The following is a 17,184-nucleotide window of genomic DNA, read 5'->3' as shown; positions in this document are numbered from 1 at the left end:
ATTCACTCACACGGGCGCGCTCATTCGGGTTAGACCGGGTTAGGCTGTTAGAGCATCCGTGCGCGAGAGGAGAAGTTGGCACGTCGCAAGAGGTGCGCGATCGACGGGTAACCCCCAGTGTGCGTGAAAGACGCGCGTGTGCAGTACATTATCTCGCGCGGGAGTGCAGTCGTGCGTATGCGTGGCCACGGTGTGTACGAGACGAAGTCGACGTCGCAAAAGGTAAAGGTGTGCGCGAGCGTAGACAGGACGGCGACGTCGAGCGCGAGCGAGCGGATTGGCATTGGCAAGCGTGATTAGCCAAAAACGCGCAGTCGCGCGTCGATCCTCTCGGGTGGGAGGTGATCAGCTGTGATAACACGCGAGCACCGAGATGTTCGTCCTGCAGAAGACTATATTGTGAGTACCTGAAATTTTTACGAAAAAATACACCACGCACGACCGACGGGCCCCGGATCAAAGGCTGCTCCGTTTCCGGTGCACCGGTGCAACGTAAGGGCAAGCACGTGCTCGCCGCTCCAGATCCCACGGGAGAAGTGGTTAAAGCCAATGGGAATACGCGAGAAGGGCCGCTGGTAACCTAGCTTCTGCCGCAATGCAGTGCTGAAAATAGGAACGCGCACAGAATCCGCCGATCAATACGAGGCCACGTTACTCTGCGTTCTGTGGGACAGTGCCAAACAGAGATCGTATCGCGCTCACGTCCAGGTGAAATACAAAATTCGGCTCCACCTAGCCTCGTTTCTCTTTCCATCTTGTCTTCCATCTTCCGCTTGCCCACCTGATCCTTGCGCTGCCCGTGAAAAAGTGACGACCATTCTTCTTTCCCTTTCACCACCACCACACATCCCCCCTCCCCCCTCCTTCCGGTCCATCAACGACGTCCTGTTACGTCCTATCGGTGTCTCGCGAAGCGTCGATCTCTAAACGCGGCCGACCAGGTCGAAAAATTCGAGGAAAACGGAAGCGAGTGGAAGTTACCAACCACGGTTAACCGTAATTGGTGCACCTTTTTATATTGAACTAGTTTGCGCCGAGCGTTTAATGCGCGTAACCAGTAACGCGCAGCTAGAGGGAAATCCGTCCTTTTAAAGTTCTATGAGTAAAATTATTAATAGTTAGGTTACGCGATGATTTTGACCAAGGGTGGCATAACCTTTTGACAAAATTCGGGTCATTTATTCTGGATTCCATCCAAGGACGATCTTTCCAGCTCCTCGGTATGGTCGATTCGTACAAAAAAACATGGTGTAAATGGCGTATTTAGATGGATACGATACGAGACGTCTGAAGAAGGTGTGACGAACCAAAATAATACCTGTATTAAACGTCTTTTCGACGACGTAAACATTCGCGTTCTTTGAAAAAAACTGAATTAAAAAGTTAGATTTGTTCCAGAGTTGGCGGTGATTACTTTGTGATTATTTTGTAACGATCACGCGCAACTGTTAGGTCAATGAGTAATCATGGATTACATTTGTAATGCGTTATTCACTCAATAAAAATTTAAATTATGAGGTGGTAAATTATACCAATGGTAAATTATACTCCTTGAATAATTCTTCAGTAAAATAAATTGCTACATGTTTTTATTTGATCGTCTATTCTTTATACGAGCTTATTAATTGTATGTTTCCATTGTTCTTCTTAATTTAGTTTCGTTGTTTTGTTCTTATATTATCGGTCAGCTACTCGAAACTCTAAAATTCCAGATTCGAAATGGTAACAGAGAGTTTCGTTTTCGCGTCCATTTTCTTCCTTTGTATAAATTCGACGACACGAATCGCTTTGATATCGATTCCGTTTGGCGCACCTATCGTCGTAATGAGATTTTTTTATTGATCGTGGGAGTTGGCTGAAGCTACGTTACATTGCACGTTTTGGAGTCAGCTTTTCGGTAGCTGTACTCCGATGCGAACACGAGTTTTGATGAAAAGTTGTTCACTAATTACACGTAATTTCACAATAAACCTTTGGCTGTGCCAATATTTTTGTTCGCCACTACACGTTTTCTTCAACGAACGTATGCAGAGCATCAGTCTATTTTTGTAACTTCATGGTGGCGTGTATTTTTGAGGAAATTCTTAGAAATTCGCAGTGTTGCGTTCTTCGAGAAGTGGCATATATGAATACCTTGACTTTGTTAACATTTACAATCGATGTTCCAACTATTTCCACTATCGATAAATCGGATATATATATATATATATACACAACATTTCACAACATCTTTTAGAAAGAACGTGGAAGATGTAGAATTGTTTTTGTATTTTTCAATGTACTTGCGTGATCTGTGTACGAAACGCTGAACTGTTTTTCTAACTTCGTTCAACGAAACATTGGACGACATTCCTATTTACGGTATTAATAACGCCTACTGTTTACATTGTATTGCCGCTCTATTTCCACATACGTTTACTAATTGCCGGTTTGGTAAATATGACGTGCGAAACAAACCATTATAGCGTACACTAATTTTACGATGCGTGTACATTGCACGGCTAAATAAGCGTGCACATAATGTTTCGAAATAACCGTGGCATAGACAATTGGTACACAGTAACCGCCAGGAGGCTTAACCAAGCCTTTGTTGTCACTTTCATTTATGATATCGTGGTAACGAAGACAACAATCTTGTGCCTCACTTTATCAAAATTACTCCATGGACACTTTAATCTTCCTTCAGTTAAATCCTTTTTAGTATTATATAAATACGAGAAAGGAACCAGTTGAATAACCTCCTACACAATGACTCGAATAAGTCAAGGTCGCTTGAAGAAAGATTATTTTTATTATTTAAATCTGAAAAATATTTACCAATTATTTTATGTGAAACTCGTTTCGAGGCATACTGTGGACAACATGATTGTTCTTTATTGTAACAGTTCCTTGTTATTCCTATTACGTCTTCCATTCGATGTAACCGTTGCGTTATACATCCTTAATGCTACCCGCAAAACAATCTTCTTCTTTTTACATCAATTACGATTTCCACATGAAAAATCTATAAAAATGGCGACATTCGTCATAGCTTCTGTCACTTCGCGCCAGTAAAGTTATATCGGTACTTTACGTAACACGTTAAATCGAGTAACTTACATAATGCACGCTAAGCATGGATTTGTTGGTTAGGACGAAGAAGTGGAATGTGCATTACTCGCATTCTGTGTTACATAGTTAGCGTAAATTGACGCGATTATCGCGATAACGTTAGACCAGTACGGACTGACGGTTTACTACTATTTTTTGCTCTAATGAAGTAATGAACTCGGTTAAAGATCAAAATAATTACATATTTATGTCTATTCAGCAAGTTTGTAATGTTACAAGGAATATAAATTTATGGGGAAAAAATTAATTTAATTGGGCAACTTATGGTGTGTAAAATTAATCAGCAATGACAAGAATGATGTCGTCTCAGCATTAATATGCAGAGATAGTATATAAAGAAAATTAATTAAAATTGTTACGTAACATACGAGTATTTAGCTATAATAACTGGTATGGATGGTATGTATGCACTTCCGTATGGGAAGACCGACGTCACTTGCGGTCACGTGGCTGAACTCATTCGATGACGAGGAAACCGCAATGATCAAGGCCACCATGTGATGGGGGCAAACCTAATCCCACGTATCGGTTGCATAAAGGCATCGACGCTTCGATCAGATCCAAATAGATAACGTCAAATCTAACTTATCGACTATTCCATACGAAATTGTTTCAAACATATTATCTCATGTACATTGACATAACAATTTTATAAAACACTTATTCTAGCCCAAACAAGCATATTTCAATTTTAATAAAAATCCAATCCTCTATTTCAATCATTCTCGATCAAACAAAATAGTGCTATGCTGACAATAATTTGTGAAAAGTAGCTACCCGTGATTACGATATAATATATTTTCTCGAAGGACGAAATTATTCGTACGAGTATATTTTTCGGAGTTATTTTGTTTAAATCTGGCCGCATGCCACTGAAATAATAATAGATTACCCCGTTCTCATTCAGAAATGAAGAACAGATTATTGTTATTGGACCCAAACGTACGCCTTTAAAATACCTATTCCTCCATTATATTGTATTGTAGAATACCCCTCGAGTAAAATGTTGTTAAGATAAATGTCACTTGTGATACGAATATCGCTTAGATAAATCCTCTGATGATATCTCTATTTATTAGAAGCGATCGATTGCAGTCATGCATTTAATTCCAAGGTTTAGTTGTAACCAGATCGAACCGATAGTCATTGTTGCATGAAGTCGTGCTATCATCTACAGTTTACGCCTAATTGAAAAATCCTGCCTAACTCGAGAGCTTGGTAATAAGCACATGATAAAAGTGTAATGCATTTTACACCCATAAAGAGATCCTACGTGTAATTTATCCGTTTTTTAACCTTTTCAATGATACGATCATCTGTGTGTTATATGATACTGCTGCCTATCTTGATATGATCCGTCTGTAAATCACTTGAATCTAGTATGGAAATTGCCGAATAATGATATCGATTATCGAACGATAACGTGATAAAGCCTTGTACCCCCCATAACACTTGCTGTAGGTTCTCTTATCAGAGACTTTCGAGTCAAAGGTTGATAACAGCTATTAATATCTGGAAAACCCACTTTTCACATTAATTAGCAATCAAACATATTAAAAAAATTTAATATTATAAAGTAATTTTTGTTTTATTCAATTTTGCCTTTGAAATCTCCTTTTCTTAATTAAAGGAGATAAAGGAGATATCCCATATTTATGGGAAAATACCTGCACGATGCAAAATTACGATTTATAAAGAAATTCGTTTTCTTTTGTTTCATTCTTTGTTCACTTTCGTCCGGCAACTTTCAAATGCCAAGGTATAGTTCACTCTGATAATAAATATATCATTATCACATGTCAGCTATCGAGTTATCGACGAGCTGCACAACTTCTCCTATTGCATTGCCTTCGGAATATCTCTAATCGATATACAAACCTTTTACTGACATTCTCAGTAACACGATGCTTTCGTTCCCGTAGTTAATGATCCGTCAATAATTCAAGAATGTTGTGCTGGTCGCGCTCTTTGAACGTGCTAATCTTTCTCCAGAGGATTGAGAAGGTTTTTACAAAATCGAAATTAATTGTTTTACACTAAAAGGCAAGATAAACCTGTGAGTTACACAGAAATAATACAAGTTCTTAATCGCTCTACTAAACTTCTTTCGTATTCTAAATTATTCAACGTCTATTTTATTTGTTATATTTTATATACTTGATGCAGTTTTACACATTTCTGTATATTTTTATATATTTATACTCGTCATAAATGCATAAATATTCACGGTCTAGCAATTACACAGTTTATCTCGTCAAAAGTCGCAGAAGCGGTCCAAGATCTTTGTTTGCATACGAGGCAGAATGCCAAGATGGCTCCCAGTATTGCAACTTGGTGATTTACGTGCTTGTAAAATATTTGGCAGCTCGATTCGATCACGTTTTATTGGTCCCCGTGTACCTACCGACGTATCCGCCAGCAACAAGTGTGACCACGATAAGAGTTGTCATTTACGATACCTCGAGATTATCGAGGAATGAGTCAGCTCGTGGCGTGAATTCCGTTAATCATGATTTCGTCGAATCGGATTTGACTGGTTCGCAGGACCGTTTCATAGAAATGTTCATAAATGAGTCACTCGGTTGAACGCACTAATTGGCACGTGTCTCAGTTAAAAGGTCCACAAACTGTCGAGAATTTGGCCGTTGAATGCAATTTTGCAACTTTGCTAGAAACTAGAGCACGTGTCGTGTCTCATGAATCAACGAGCAAGGTTATCGTTCTTATACATAATATACGTTATACATCATATATCGCACTAAGAGCTATCTTTTTTGGAAAAAGTTGCAATTAGTAATTTTATATACTTTGTTATTTTTGTAATATGTTTACGTAAGGGCAAAATCATATACTTAATACTAAAAAGGACCTAAAGTGAAGAGCTACCTTTGTTTTATTTTTTTTTTTTTCTAGCATTTTAATTACACAAAATGTATGTCATTGTATATGTAAAGTGAACAGGTAAAGGATAAAATGCCACTGAATTACTGTTTTCGATTCAAATTTGTTTAACAGTTTGCTGTCTTGTTTAATGAAGGTCGAGGTCATGTCAGGATCTTAGACGAGCACATGTTAGTTTCTCGAATATTATCGAAGACTGTAGATCCCCTTTGAACTAACCGAGAAACAGTTGAATGAGCATTTAGGTCGATTATAAATACGTCACAAGGGCAAACATTGGAGGAGATTGGAATTTATCTTCTGCGATCGATATTTAAACATTGGCAATTTTATTTAACATTTTTGATGGTTGAATTATCGCTCAATGTTAAGACTTATATTTAGAATACAAAAGAACAAGGTTGGATAATAAAAAGAGACCTTGAAGTATATCCAAGTATGTGTAATATTGTATGAACGCATTTTTACATATATACATTTCATTAACAGAAAACCTAAGTGAACCTAATTTAGCCCCATTAATCGAGATATTACTATCAGCTTTTAAAAAAACCAATTATTACATTACCTAGAATATTTCAACATAGATAATGCAAACTGGATATCGTGCGGTATACTCGTAGAATTTTACTCATGTTGATCTAGCATGCTCCATTTTTTACAAAAAATCACATTAAAGTCCAGTAGAATAAACAATCTGTAATTTTTAATCAATGCTGAATTTTCAAATTAAGGATTTAAACAAAATTCTTTGCTCCTAAATATCGAACAGTAAAAATAATTGATTTTTCTCACTGTTTGTGGTAGATCCACCAGCAGCAGAAACTGTGCAGGATCATGGGCTCGCATCCTTCCATCTACGCACCCTGCCGCGAAGGATATTCTGCAGAGAGACATCCACGAGGTGTCGGGGGATGTCGTACCGATCAATATGGTGAAAGGAATTGGTCATTTGAGAGATCCCCGACTTAATAAGGTCAGTACTAATTAAATTCACCCTTTAGTATAGTGTTAAATTATACAGGACTTAAATAAACCATCTATAGCAGTTGAGAGGTTAATAGGGGTCATTGAAAAAGCTCAACCTTATTAACCTCGTGGTTCAGTTTAAAACAAGATTCTCAGTTTCTTTGAACTCGTGATTTAATTTGATGTATTTCTGCGTAGGGTTTGGCATTTACTCTGGAAGAAAGGATATCTTTGGGTATTCATGGTCTGCAGCCACCAAGATTTAAAACACAAGAAGAACAGCTGGCTCTGTGCAAGGCTTCGGTCATGAAATACACCGAGGACCTGAATCGGTATTTGTACCTCGTGGAACTCCAGGTAATGTGAAATATATTTATTTACAAGTGCTTATAATAAAGTAACTAAAGTAAGCAACCGGTACTAATCGTTGAAAACACTGGTCTGTTACCAGGAAAGAAACGAGAGATTATTTTTCCGTCTGCTCAGCGAGAACATCGAGCAAATGATGCCAATTGTTTACACTCCTACCGTGGGATTAGCCTGCCAGAAGTTTGGTGTCATTTATCGCAGACCTCGTGGATTGTTTATTACAATATTCGATAAGGGTCACATTTACGAGATCCTCAACAACTGGTTCGTATCAAAAATATTCCTGTATCCGTTAACATTAGCATTTTATCTAATAAGAACTATTCATTTAAAATTGCTCTTCTATCACTTTTTCTTCTATACTAGCTGTGAAGACACATTAATTATTGATTCAGAATTATTCCGTTAAAATATTTATTTGTAACACGTGCTAATACTAAAAGCATATGTAAAATTTGCGCGTATCTCATTTTGCATAAGTGCAAATATTCTGAATTTAGCATATCTTTGTCAATATGTGCATACACCGTAAACACGTAAAATGAACAGTGTACTAATTATAACAGCTGTCTCGTGTACATCGTATTTACAATATTAAGAGCAAAACGAGTAAAAAAATCATGTGCTTCAAAGCGCTTAGAAGCTTCTGAATTAGATACTGTAAATGTTTGTGGAAATTGGAACATATGTGCTAACACGTGCACTCCCAACACGATTTCCGGTATCATGGGTTCAGATAAAGAAGCAACTGTTGCGCTGAAATTCCCGTAGACGAATTGTTACGGACTACCAGATAACAGAACGATCAACAGAAAATGTAGAGACCGTTAAAAATATTTATAATCAGCAGAGTTTTATGAGAAAGAAAATGCAAAATGACTATTTCCTCGTATTATTTATTTTTCAAACGACAGTTTAATCCTTTGATCTCCCAAGATATGCGTAAACCTTCAAAAGAATTAGCGTCCCGAGGTTCGCGATAATTTGTTAACGTAGATAAACAATTTAGATAAACGCGTTTCACTTAGATCTTCACTCGTATTAACAGTTAAAACTGTAAGTTCTCGAGGCTATCGTTTAACGTGGAAGCGTTAAAAGTCTATGTTCACGTTTCAAGTTGCATAAAGAGTGCAAAAACATGCAGGTTTATTTTTAATTCAGGCCCGAGCAAGCGGTTCGCGCGATTTGCGTGACGGACGGAGAGAGAATTCTCGGTCTGGGTGATCTGGGAGCGTGCGGAATGGGAATTCCAGTAGGAAAATTAGCTCTTTATACTGCTTTAGCTGGTATTAAGCCGCACCAATGCCTACCAATCACCATTGACGTAGGCACAAATAACGAGCAGCTCAGAAACGATCCGCATTATATCGGTCTGAACAAACCGAGAAGTCAAGGCGCGGAATACGACGAATTAATCGACGAGTTTATGGCTGCCTGCGTGAAGAAATACGGTCAGAACGTTCTCATACAAGTACGTGTGCTGAAAGAACCTATTACTTCCCCTGACCTTCCATTCTTCCTATAGACTAAGTTCCAAACTTTTTTGGAGAACGTCCTGCGGATTAGAAAAAAACATTTTTCTTCTGTATTTAATACGAAATCAGTTTCAATTTTAATTTTTTTCTACACAAAGCACCTAGTATCCCAAGAAATTAAATTGCACTAGAACAATATACTTCCGCAATTATTAAACATAAACGATGAACGTACGAATAAACCAGATGTTTGAGTCCGCATGTTACATAAACGAGGTCCCTGCTGTTGAAGAAACTCTATTTATGTCTGCAAATGATTGCAGTTTGAGGACTTCGGAAACCACAATGCCTTCCGCTTCTTAGACAAATACCGAGACAAGTATTGTACGTTTAACGACGATATTCAAGGCACTGCCGCAGTTGCAGTCGCTGGAATTTTAGCTTCGAAAAGGATAACAAAGAAATCGATGAAGGAGAATAGGTTCGTCTTCTTAGGTGCTGGCGAGGTACGTTACATTCGTTGAAGTTTACTCGTAGTTACTTTTATAAATTAGACATTGGAAAGCTGGGTGTCTAAGATCTAATAGCTTTAGATTAGATCTGTAGCTATATTAGTATCTCTTTCTAAACTCATTTCATTCAGGCGGCTATTGGAATAGCTGATCTCTGCGTGAAAGCATTGGAAGCCGACGGATGCACGGAAGAGGAGGCCAGAAATAACATTTGGATGATGGACATCGACGGTCTGCTCACTAAAACACGGCCAGAAGGTAACCTGGAAGGTCACAAGGTCTGGTACGCGAAAGATCACAAAGTGATGAAAAACCTGATCGACGTTGTGAAAGAAGTGAAACCGACCGTTCTGATTGGTGCGTAACCCTTTGTTCATCGACATGCATCGATTTCTGTCTAAAGTAGAAATATTCAAACAGGTGCGTCAGCTGCGGCGGGCGCGTTCACTCCTGAAGTCTTGAAGGAGATGGCCAAGAACAACGAGAGGCCATTGATCTTTGCGCTCAGTAATCCGACCAGCAAAGCGGAATGCACGGCTCAACAGGCTTACGACCACACGGACGTAGGAACATTGTTCATATACATTAGCTTAATAATATAAATGCAGCTTTTCAATTCCATCCTGATAAATAATGATTTCATGAATGTAGACGGAACACATTTTTCCCCATAATTTTTAGTTCACTTCCCGTTAAATTTATCTACGTTACTTATAAATTTCGCAAGAATTGGGATGTGACTAACATCGAGGAAAAAAAATTGTTCCTCAGGGAAGATGTATTTTCTCGTCGGGTTCTCCGTTCGGCGAAGTGAACTATAAGGGGAAAATCTTCAAACCTGGACAAGGAAACAACGCCTACATATTTCCTGGAATCGCGTTGGGCGTCATAGCGACTGGATGCCATCACATAACCGAAGATTTATTCCTCATTTCCGCACAGGCAGTCGCCGACCACGTGAAAGACGAAGACCTTGAGATGGGTAGCCTTTACCCACCGTTAAGTACCATTCGGGAATGTTCGATAGACATTGCCATCCGAATTGCTAATTACGCTTATGCGAGAAGTAAGTTGGTCGAAATTTACCTCTTCTTATAAATAGTTCGAAACAGTTTTAATTTATGAGTGAAATACGATCTTCGTCCCTTTGCTACATGAATATTATTCTACCCTTCGAAAAAAAATTTTGTAAAATTGTTCAGTCCTGGCATGTTTTAATAGCATAGAAAACATAACTCAAGATCTGTTGACAGTTGTATCGTAAATGTTCGATTTTTCAGTTGGACTGGCAAGTGAATACCCGGAGCCGAAGGACAAACGGCAGTTTATTGAAAGTAAAATGTACGATGCCAACTATGACAGTCCACTGCCAAACATTTACGACTGGCCAGGCGATTACGCCAAACCTCGTGTTCTGCCAGAAGTGTAAGTATTCCAACATTTTCCCCAAATAAGTGACCAAACCTTCCCCATAGCAGTTACAGTTTCGTCAATAGAAGCATCCTAAATGGAAGAGAGCGTTTCAGTAACAATTAGCAAAATTAAAGAAGTAATTGTGTAGTTTGATAGAATATAGCAGCATCAGCTAAAAATCCACTTAGAAAAGCAATAACGCGTAAAAACAATAGCAAGTTTAGAGGTAAACGTAAATTGCGGTGATACTAATTATTTGGCAAACACGAACGTAGCATCACGGGCATAATTTAACATTGCACGCAGCTTCCTAATCTTTTTCTGTCGTTCCTTTTTTGCAGTAACGCCTAACGCAGTTCTGTAACGCTTAATTTTTGAGAACTGCAAAAGTCATTGGTATTCCTTACGAAACCTTGATGGCACTTGTAAAGTAAATTTTTGTTGTAGCTCCAGCGCAAATTAACCTTGAATGTTCCATTCTGTGCTAGTATTTGTTTGTACATTGATCTTGTCTTCCTTTGCGAAGAAAAAATAACGGTAATACGTCAATGATACACTATAAGACGAACGAAAATGTGATATCATGACGAATAGATCGAATATTTTTTCTCCGCAGATTTCAATCATCACAATTACATAACTTGTTCCACTGAATTTATTTTTTCATCGTAGATTTATCAAATTACACGATATAAAGACTGGCGTCGTTCCAGTGCAAAAATAATTATTCAGGTGGAAAAGTTATATGTGTAATCTGTATAATAACTGCTTGCTGTGAAGGCTGTAGCACCATTATTTATTAGCAGTATTTATCTCACTTTTTTTTTTAATCATCGGTTCGTTGCTCGTCGGCGATTGACTTCGGTGCAAGCAGCTGAAGCTTTAATTAATTTTTTTCAGAGAGACTGTAGAAATCCGCCACGATTTAAAACATCTGTAGCGGGTTTCACCGAGTGGGATATTCAGAGGCTATCATTATTACATTTACGATATAAAAAAAAAATTATATCGCTGTGTCCTGAATTAAAAGTCTAAGACAGGTCATGGCTAAGATACAGGCAATGGTGCAGTTTTAAACAGTTTTAGCTGTAAGGGCTGTTACTCTGTCAGTAACTAATTGCCAGTGCTTTCGTCATGTAACTTGCACGAAGTGTTGAAGCACGAGTGAAAAAGAAATAATACGATTACATAGTGTTGTTACTACAGTATCGTATGTCGCAGTAAGCTAACATTGCAGTATTTTAAATGTCCTCCATTCATCCCATACGCAATACATTATTAGAATTGCTAATCGCTCGGAATCGTGATAGGTGTTAATCATTGAAAGTATTGAAAGAAAGTTTATGGAATTGTTGTCCACATACTTCCCAACAATTACGTTTTACGAGCTAGACAAATGAAATAGTAACGTAATCTTTTTAAAGCTTTTCCGCGTAGTATATTATAATTTTACATGAATAATTGAATGCACCGTATGGTGACATTTTTCGATCGAGATATCAAAAAAAATATAGCTCTAGTAAATATTTTCACAAATATCTAGATGCAATGTGTTCGTGAATGCAGGTTTCATTTTTTTTTCTCTTAATTTTTAAAAGCAGAGTTTTTTTTTAATTATACTCTGCATAAATGCCCTTTTGATATAGAAACAAAGTCCTCATTGTATGTTTAAGGTTACCCGACTTTTCCTTTACGGATGACAATCCAAACAACCGATCAGACGCTCCTAATCCCATTCCGAAAGACCAGCATAATTCCTCAACTAATACCCTTTAACGTGCTTCTACTCTGCGATGTTTTATATATGTGTACACTATTATTGAATATACATTTTTTTAAGAGTTTAAATAAAGATGATTATACATGTATCCATTGCAAGGAAGTCGCGGGAAGCGACTATCTTTTTGCAAATTGTAGAGATTTTTGAATTTTTACTATTATAGCAATTGACATACACTTTTAGTCGATACGATTACATTTATTTTATGAATTTTTTTTTCGTTGACGGAGCGGTCCTATAATTCTCGATCCAATTGGAACTTACTTTTTTTTAGTCGAGGAATCTAGAATCAGTAGAATCTAGATCGAGCTGTTTCGAAGTCTGTTTATAAGAATCATGCGATCGCAAATGTGGTGGATCGCGTATAGAATATATTTTTACTCCGTGAATAACGCCGTGGTGTCGTGAGATGTTGCGCACTCGTGAATGTTAATGCAATTACGTGTTTGTTCCTGAGACGGTTTTCGTGTTATCCGAACGATCGGGGAGCATAATAGAGCAATTCTATACAAATAAAACTATACGACCTATTTTTCTCTACGCGAGGAGTGTCTATTTTTCGCGGGGGTGTGATAGAAACGAACCCCCAGCCCCTAAACCTCCTCTTGGCTGTTAATATCTCATTCTAGATTTATATAAACGGTGTACTCGTGTGTTTCGCATGCTGTGCAATATGTCTAATCCAGCGAAACTTTAGACAATTGATACACGCATATAATGTGCTTGTTATGTGTCGCAATGTAATTAATCGTTAATTAGCAAGAATGCCGATTGTTGAGCCTGGATAATCTATACGTAAGGACGTTTTACTGCCACGAATTTGGTTGTTTAATTTGATTAGACTTAAATGCGGTTTAGCCAAGCGACGCGAGCTTACGGTGCAGTGTCGTTGGATCGCTAAAGATGGACGTTAGAAAATAATCTCAATGAAGCTCTATAAACTGAGACAGCTGGACCAATTGGTCACTCATACTTATAAAAGTTTCAGATTTGTGTGAAAAAAGTGGTTAAAAAGATGTGTATGTTCATGATTTGGAAATATTAATAGCATACTACAATACTATTTTTGGCTTATTATAAATACCTCAGATTGGGCCAGCTAAGGCAATTGGTTTGGGTCTCATGCTTACAAGAGCCTCAAATTTAGACAAAAAGTAGTTAAAAAATGTGTATATTCTTTTATATTAGTTTATGATTTGGCAATATTAGAATATACTAGTAGAATACTATTTGGACTTATTAAAAGCCCTATCACAGGTTGGATCAGCTAGACTATTTAGTCTGGGCCTCATACTTCCGAATATTAAAAAGTTATGTACTGAAGGCTTTTAGAAGAGAATAAGCCTCTAGGAAACAAACTCTGGGTCTGACTCCATTCGTGAAAGAAGCCCTCCTTTATCCATTCATAAGTTCAACTAGTAGATCTGCGATGAAGTACATTAATATTGCTCTTATTAGCAAAAATATTACTTGGCGCTCAAAAAAGAGTTCTTTTAAAAAGTGTGCTTCCCATTTCTGATCGAAACTAGTGTGCCCACATATTAATATCATTTTTATATGGAAGTAGTTCTCGTTACGTCCGGGACTAGTCGCTTGGTTAAACAAGAAATACTGGCGTGGTATTATGCTATCACTAACCGTCTTCTTCTCCCAACAGATTATGACGTGTTGGCGAGTCTAAAAACAAGACGACTACTCTGACGTTTACACATTCGTTTTAAGTTAATTTTATCGAATGCGAAGCCGAATGTCTTGTAAAAGTGGCCACAACGATAACCTTGATCGAGACCCGTTGCTCATCGATGTATTCTGTACTTATTTATTAATAATTTAATACCGTAATTGTATTTTGTAACAAAGGTATACGATGTCAGTGTGGACGCTATTCACTGATTCTGAGATTCAACTCACGTGGTTCGTTTCACTTTGGAAATATTTATTTTATTTATTTACAATCTGTGTGTGTACTCTCTTACGTGCCATTTTGTGTTGGACAAGTATTATTCCAGCACGTGAAACAAAGAATGCTACGAAATGGAATTCTCTTTGAACTCGAAGAGAAATTGATGAATAGTTTGGTTACTGACCACGGTATTGTCCACGAGAATTTCCCCGAATGTCTCCTGTAACCGCACGCATGAACGATATATAGCCAATGTCGCGTTTATGCGCACCTCGTATAAGTATATTACGGTGCATAGAAGAGACAAGCTCATATAAGGGATCTCCACCCGTGGACAGTACCAAATCACAGTAATTATCTCATTCGTGTATGATAGATCATTAATCGTATGAAATTCTACGATAATGGATCGTCGGCTACTTTTTAATTTAACATACAGTATCGAGTAATCGTGTCGAAAAATGGCGGACATTCAGATTAAATGTTCCTATCGCGGAAGTATTTTATCCCATTAGATTATATACTATGTAAGGCCACGCAAGTTATCGCACCGTTTATTCAATTTATCGATAAACATTACGATCAGGTAAAACAGTACAACAATTTGCAAAAGTCGTATTTTTTGTACCATATTGTAACCGTATCACACTTGCGTTAAGTAAATATAGAAAAAAAATGAAAATTTGAGTCAGAAAGTTCTTATACGTTGCGTGTGAAATAGAAAACCTCGATCGACATCGATTAAATTATTATTACTGTCATAACACAGACGTAAGTTGACATCTAACTCACAAACTGTTCGTATTCACACAATGTCTGCATGAAAACCATGTCACGGGTGTACGGAGCGAGAAGAAAACGAAAATTATGTTACTCAAACGCAGCTGGCTCGCTCATTAGAATTTGTTACTTGGGCGTATAAATTATACACTAAGGTTATGAATAAATGTTAAGTCATGATCGTTAGTGCGTCCATTTATTTTAATTGTACTCCTTTCTCACTCTCTCCCTCTCTCTTTTTCGGCACGATTTGAATTAAGCGCGGAAGGAATTGTAATATCATGTTTATTAAGCAAAACTTTATGAAAGTAATTGATCTATATACATAATTATAAAAAGTATTTTCCTTATTAAATCTCTTCGTCCTGTATCGTACTTACACGTGTACAATTTATCTGCACAACAGATATCAACAAGTATCAGCTGTGATATAAAATGCAAACAGCACCAATGAATTTTGATGAATTCATTTTGTACCGCTATAATTTGCACTAAACGCGTCATTCTGTCAACCGAGTTCTAGTACTTCAACGAGACTTTAAAGTACTACTCCTTACTGTGAGCATTGGGTTCGTCTCGTAATTGTTACAAAGTCTATAGTCCGCGAAGGAAGCACACTGCAGGTAAGCATCGCCAAATGTGCTTTTCAACCCTCGTTACAGGATTGTTTTTTATCAAATCTTATACAACGCTCATGTACAAAAAGTGTACCAAATTCGACCTCACCAAAGACCAGACGCTCAAGCGTGCTACTGTCTTAATATCTCGCTACTTTTACACGATCGCTACAACTCTCCAATTGAAAATATATTTTATTTATTTCAGGCACTATCATCAGAGTCATGTACATAATCAGGGTCGTCGTCATCATCGTCCTCTAGATCCAGATCATCGAGGTTTTGAAATAGACTCTCATCTACCTTAACAGCATCTCCTAGAAATGTAGAAATCATATAGTTACCTTTTGCACCTTACTTCAACGCGTACGCTTTGAGAAGTCAAAATAATACCATCATCCAAGAATTTTAGATCAGACTGATCCAATGTCTTATCAGTCATGAATAATTCTCTGCCTGTTAACTTCTTTCCTTCGCGTTCAGCAATTTCTCTTCGTTTAGTGTATCCCATTTCTTGGTCAAACTTCTCTTTCCAACTTAAGAATGTTTCTACCGTGACTCGAGTTCCTTCAAACTTTTTCTGTAATGGTAAGAAGAAAGTTAGGTCAACATTTGCATACTGTCAAGAATGAAATATACCTTACCCTTTCCGCTTCTTCTTCTTCTTTTTGTTTCTTTGCAGCAGACTCTTCTCTAGTTAATTTAATTTTGTCCCATTGTACATTAAGCCATTCTTGAGCTGCACTAACTAATGTAAATATCATAACCATTCCAAGATTTTCATTCATCTTTTCTATTAAATGTTCCTTTAACTTTTCTGCGCTTCCTTCCTCCAAGTTCTCTGGTTCTTCTATAGATATAAGAAGTGGTTCATCTGGATACATTGCTGTGTGGGTGAACACTAAACGACATCCAAGACCATTTGCTGTATCTGGTTCGTACTCTTCTGTCTTAACAGGTATGGCAAACGAGTAGTATGGTTCCACAGCTAAAACTATAGAAAAATTCTTTTATCAACATTTTTACAATTGAAATTGACAAGACAAAGTATCACACAAATTTATTGCTTTGATAATTAAATAATTCGAACGTAATTATTGACAAAATAAAACGGTTATCATTTGAAAAACAAATTTATAGGTTATACAACGAATACATACTTTCCAATTCTCCACAATAAATTGAATTCAAAGCAAGGAATTCACTGTACCGCTCGTCTTCGTAATCCATAGTATTTATAAGAATAGTAATTTGTTAAAAGCTTCTTATAAGTTACGAATAAATTACACAAAATTATGTTCTAAACGTGACAATAGCGGCGAGTACTGCTGGAAAACATGAAACACACACACAT

At 37.4% G+C, this 17,184-nt stretch overlaps 2 protein-coding genes across 4 annotated transcripts; one reads left to right on the top strand and one right to left on the bottom strand.

Annotated features, from left to right (window-relative positions):
- On the top strand, positions 1 to 15,394 carry LOC128896352 (NADP-dependent malic enzyme-like). Of its 3 annotated transcripts, none has more exons than XR_008461967.1 (12): positions 1 to 399; positions 6,820 to 6,988; positions 7,180 to 7,338; positions 7,433 to 7,614; positions 8,512 to 8,821; positions 9,149 to 9,331; positions 9,469 to 9,694; positions 9,758 to 9,900; positions 10,109 to 10,403; positions 10,618 to 10,762; positions 11,651 to 11,838; positions 14,188 to 15,394. XR_008461967.1 is itself a non-coding variant. In XM_054159692.1 (11 exons), the coding sequence occupies exons 1-11, from the start codon at positions 374 to 376 to the stop codon at positions 14,192 to 14,194; spliced, it is 1,845 nt and encodes a 614-aa protein (XP_054015667.1). In that variant the 5' UTR covers positions 1 to 373; the 3' UTR covers positions 14,195 to 15,394. The 3 variants fall into 3 exon arrangements, 1 of the variants encoding a protein (XP_054015667.1); XR_008461968.1 differs by lacking the exon at positions 1 to 399 and adding an exon at positions 410 to 708; XM_054159692.1 differs by lacking the exon at positions 11,651 to 11,838.
- A 613-nt stretch (positions 15,395 to 16,007) lies between these two features.
- Positions 16,008 to 17,184, bottom strand: LOC128896361 (RWD domain-containing protein 1). The gene is made up of 4 exons (XM_054159709.1): positions 16,991 to 17,184; positions 16,475 to 16,824; positions 16,224 to 16,410; positions 16,008 to 16,147 (listed from the first exon to the last, which is right to left on the bottom strand). Exons 1-4 carry the CDS (start codon positions 17,058 to 17,060, stop codon positions 16,035 to 16,037), a joined length of 720 nt encoding a protein of 239 aa, XP_054015684.1. The 5' UTR covers positions 17,061 to 17,184; the 3' UTR covers positions 16,008 to 16,034.

The sequence above is a fragment of the Hylaeus anthracinus genome, unplaced genomic scaffold (genome assembly GCF_026225885.1).
Source record: "Hylaeus anthracinus isolate JK02 unplaced genomic scaffold, UHH_iyHylAnth1.0_haploid 0, whole genome shotgun sequence".
NCBI classification, from domain to species: Eukaryota; Metazoa; Arthropoda; class Insecta; order Hymenoptera; family Colletidae; genus Hylaeus; species Hylaeus anthracinus.
Note: the sequence above shows the minus strand (reverse complement) of the source record. Positions and strands in the feature narration are given on the sequence as shown.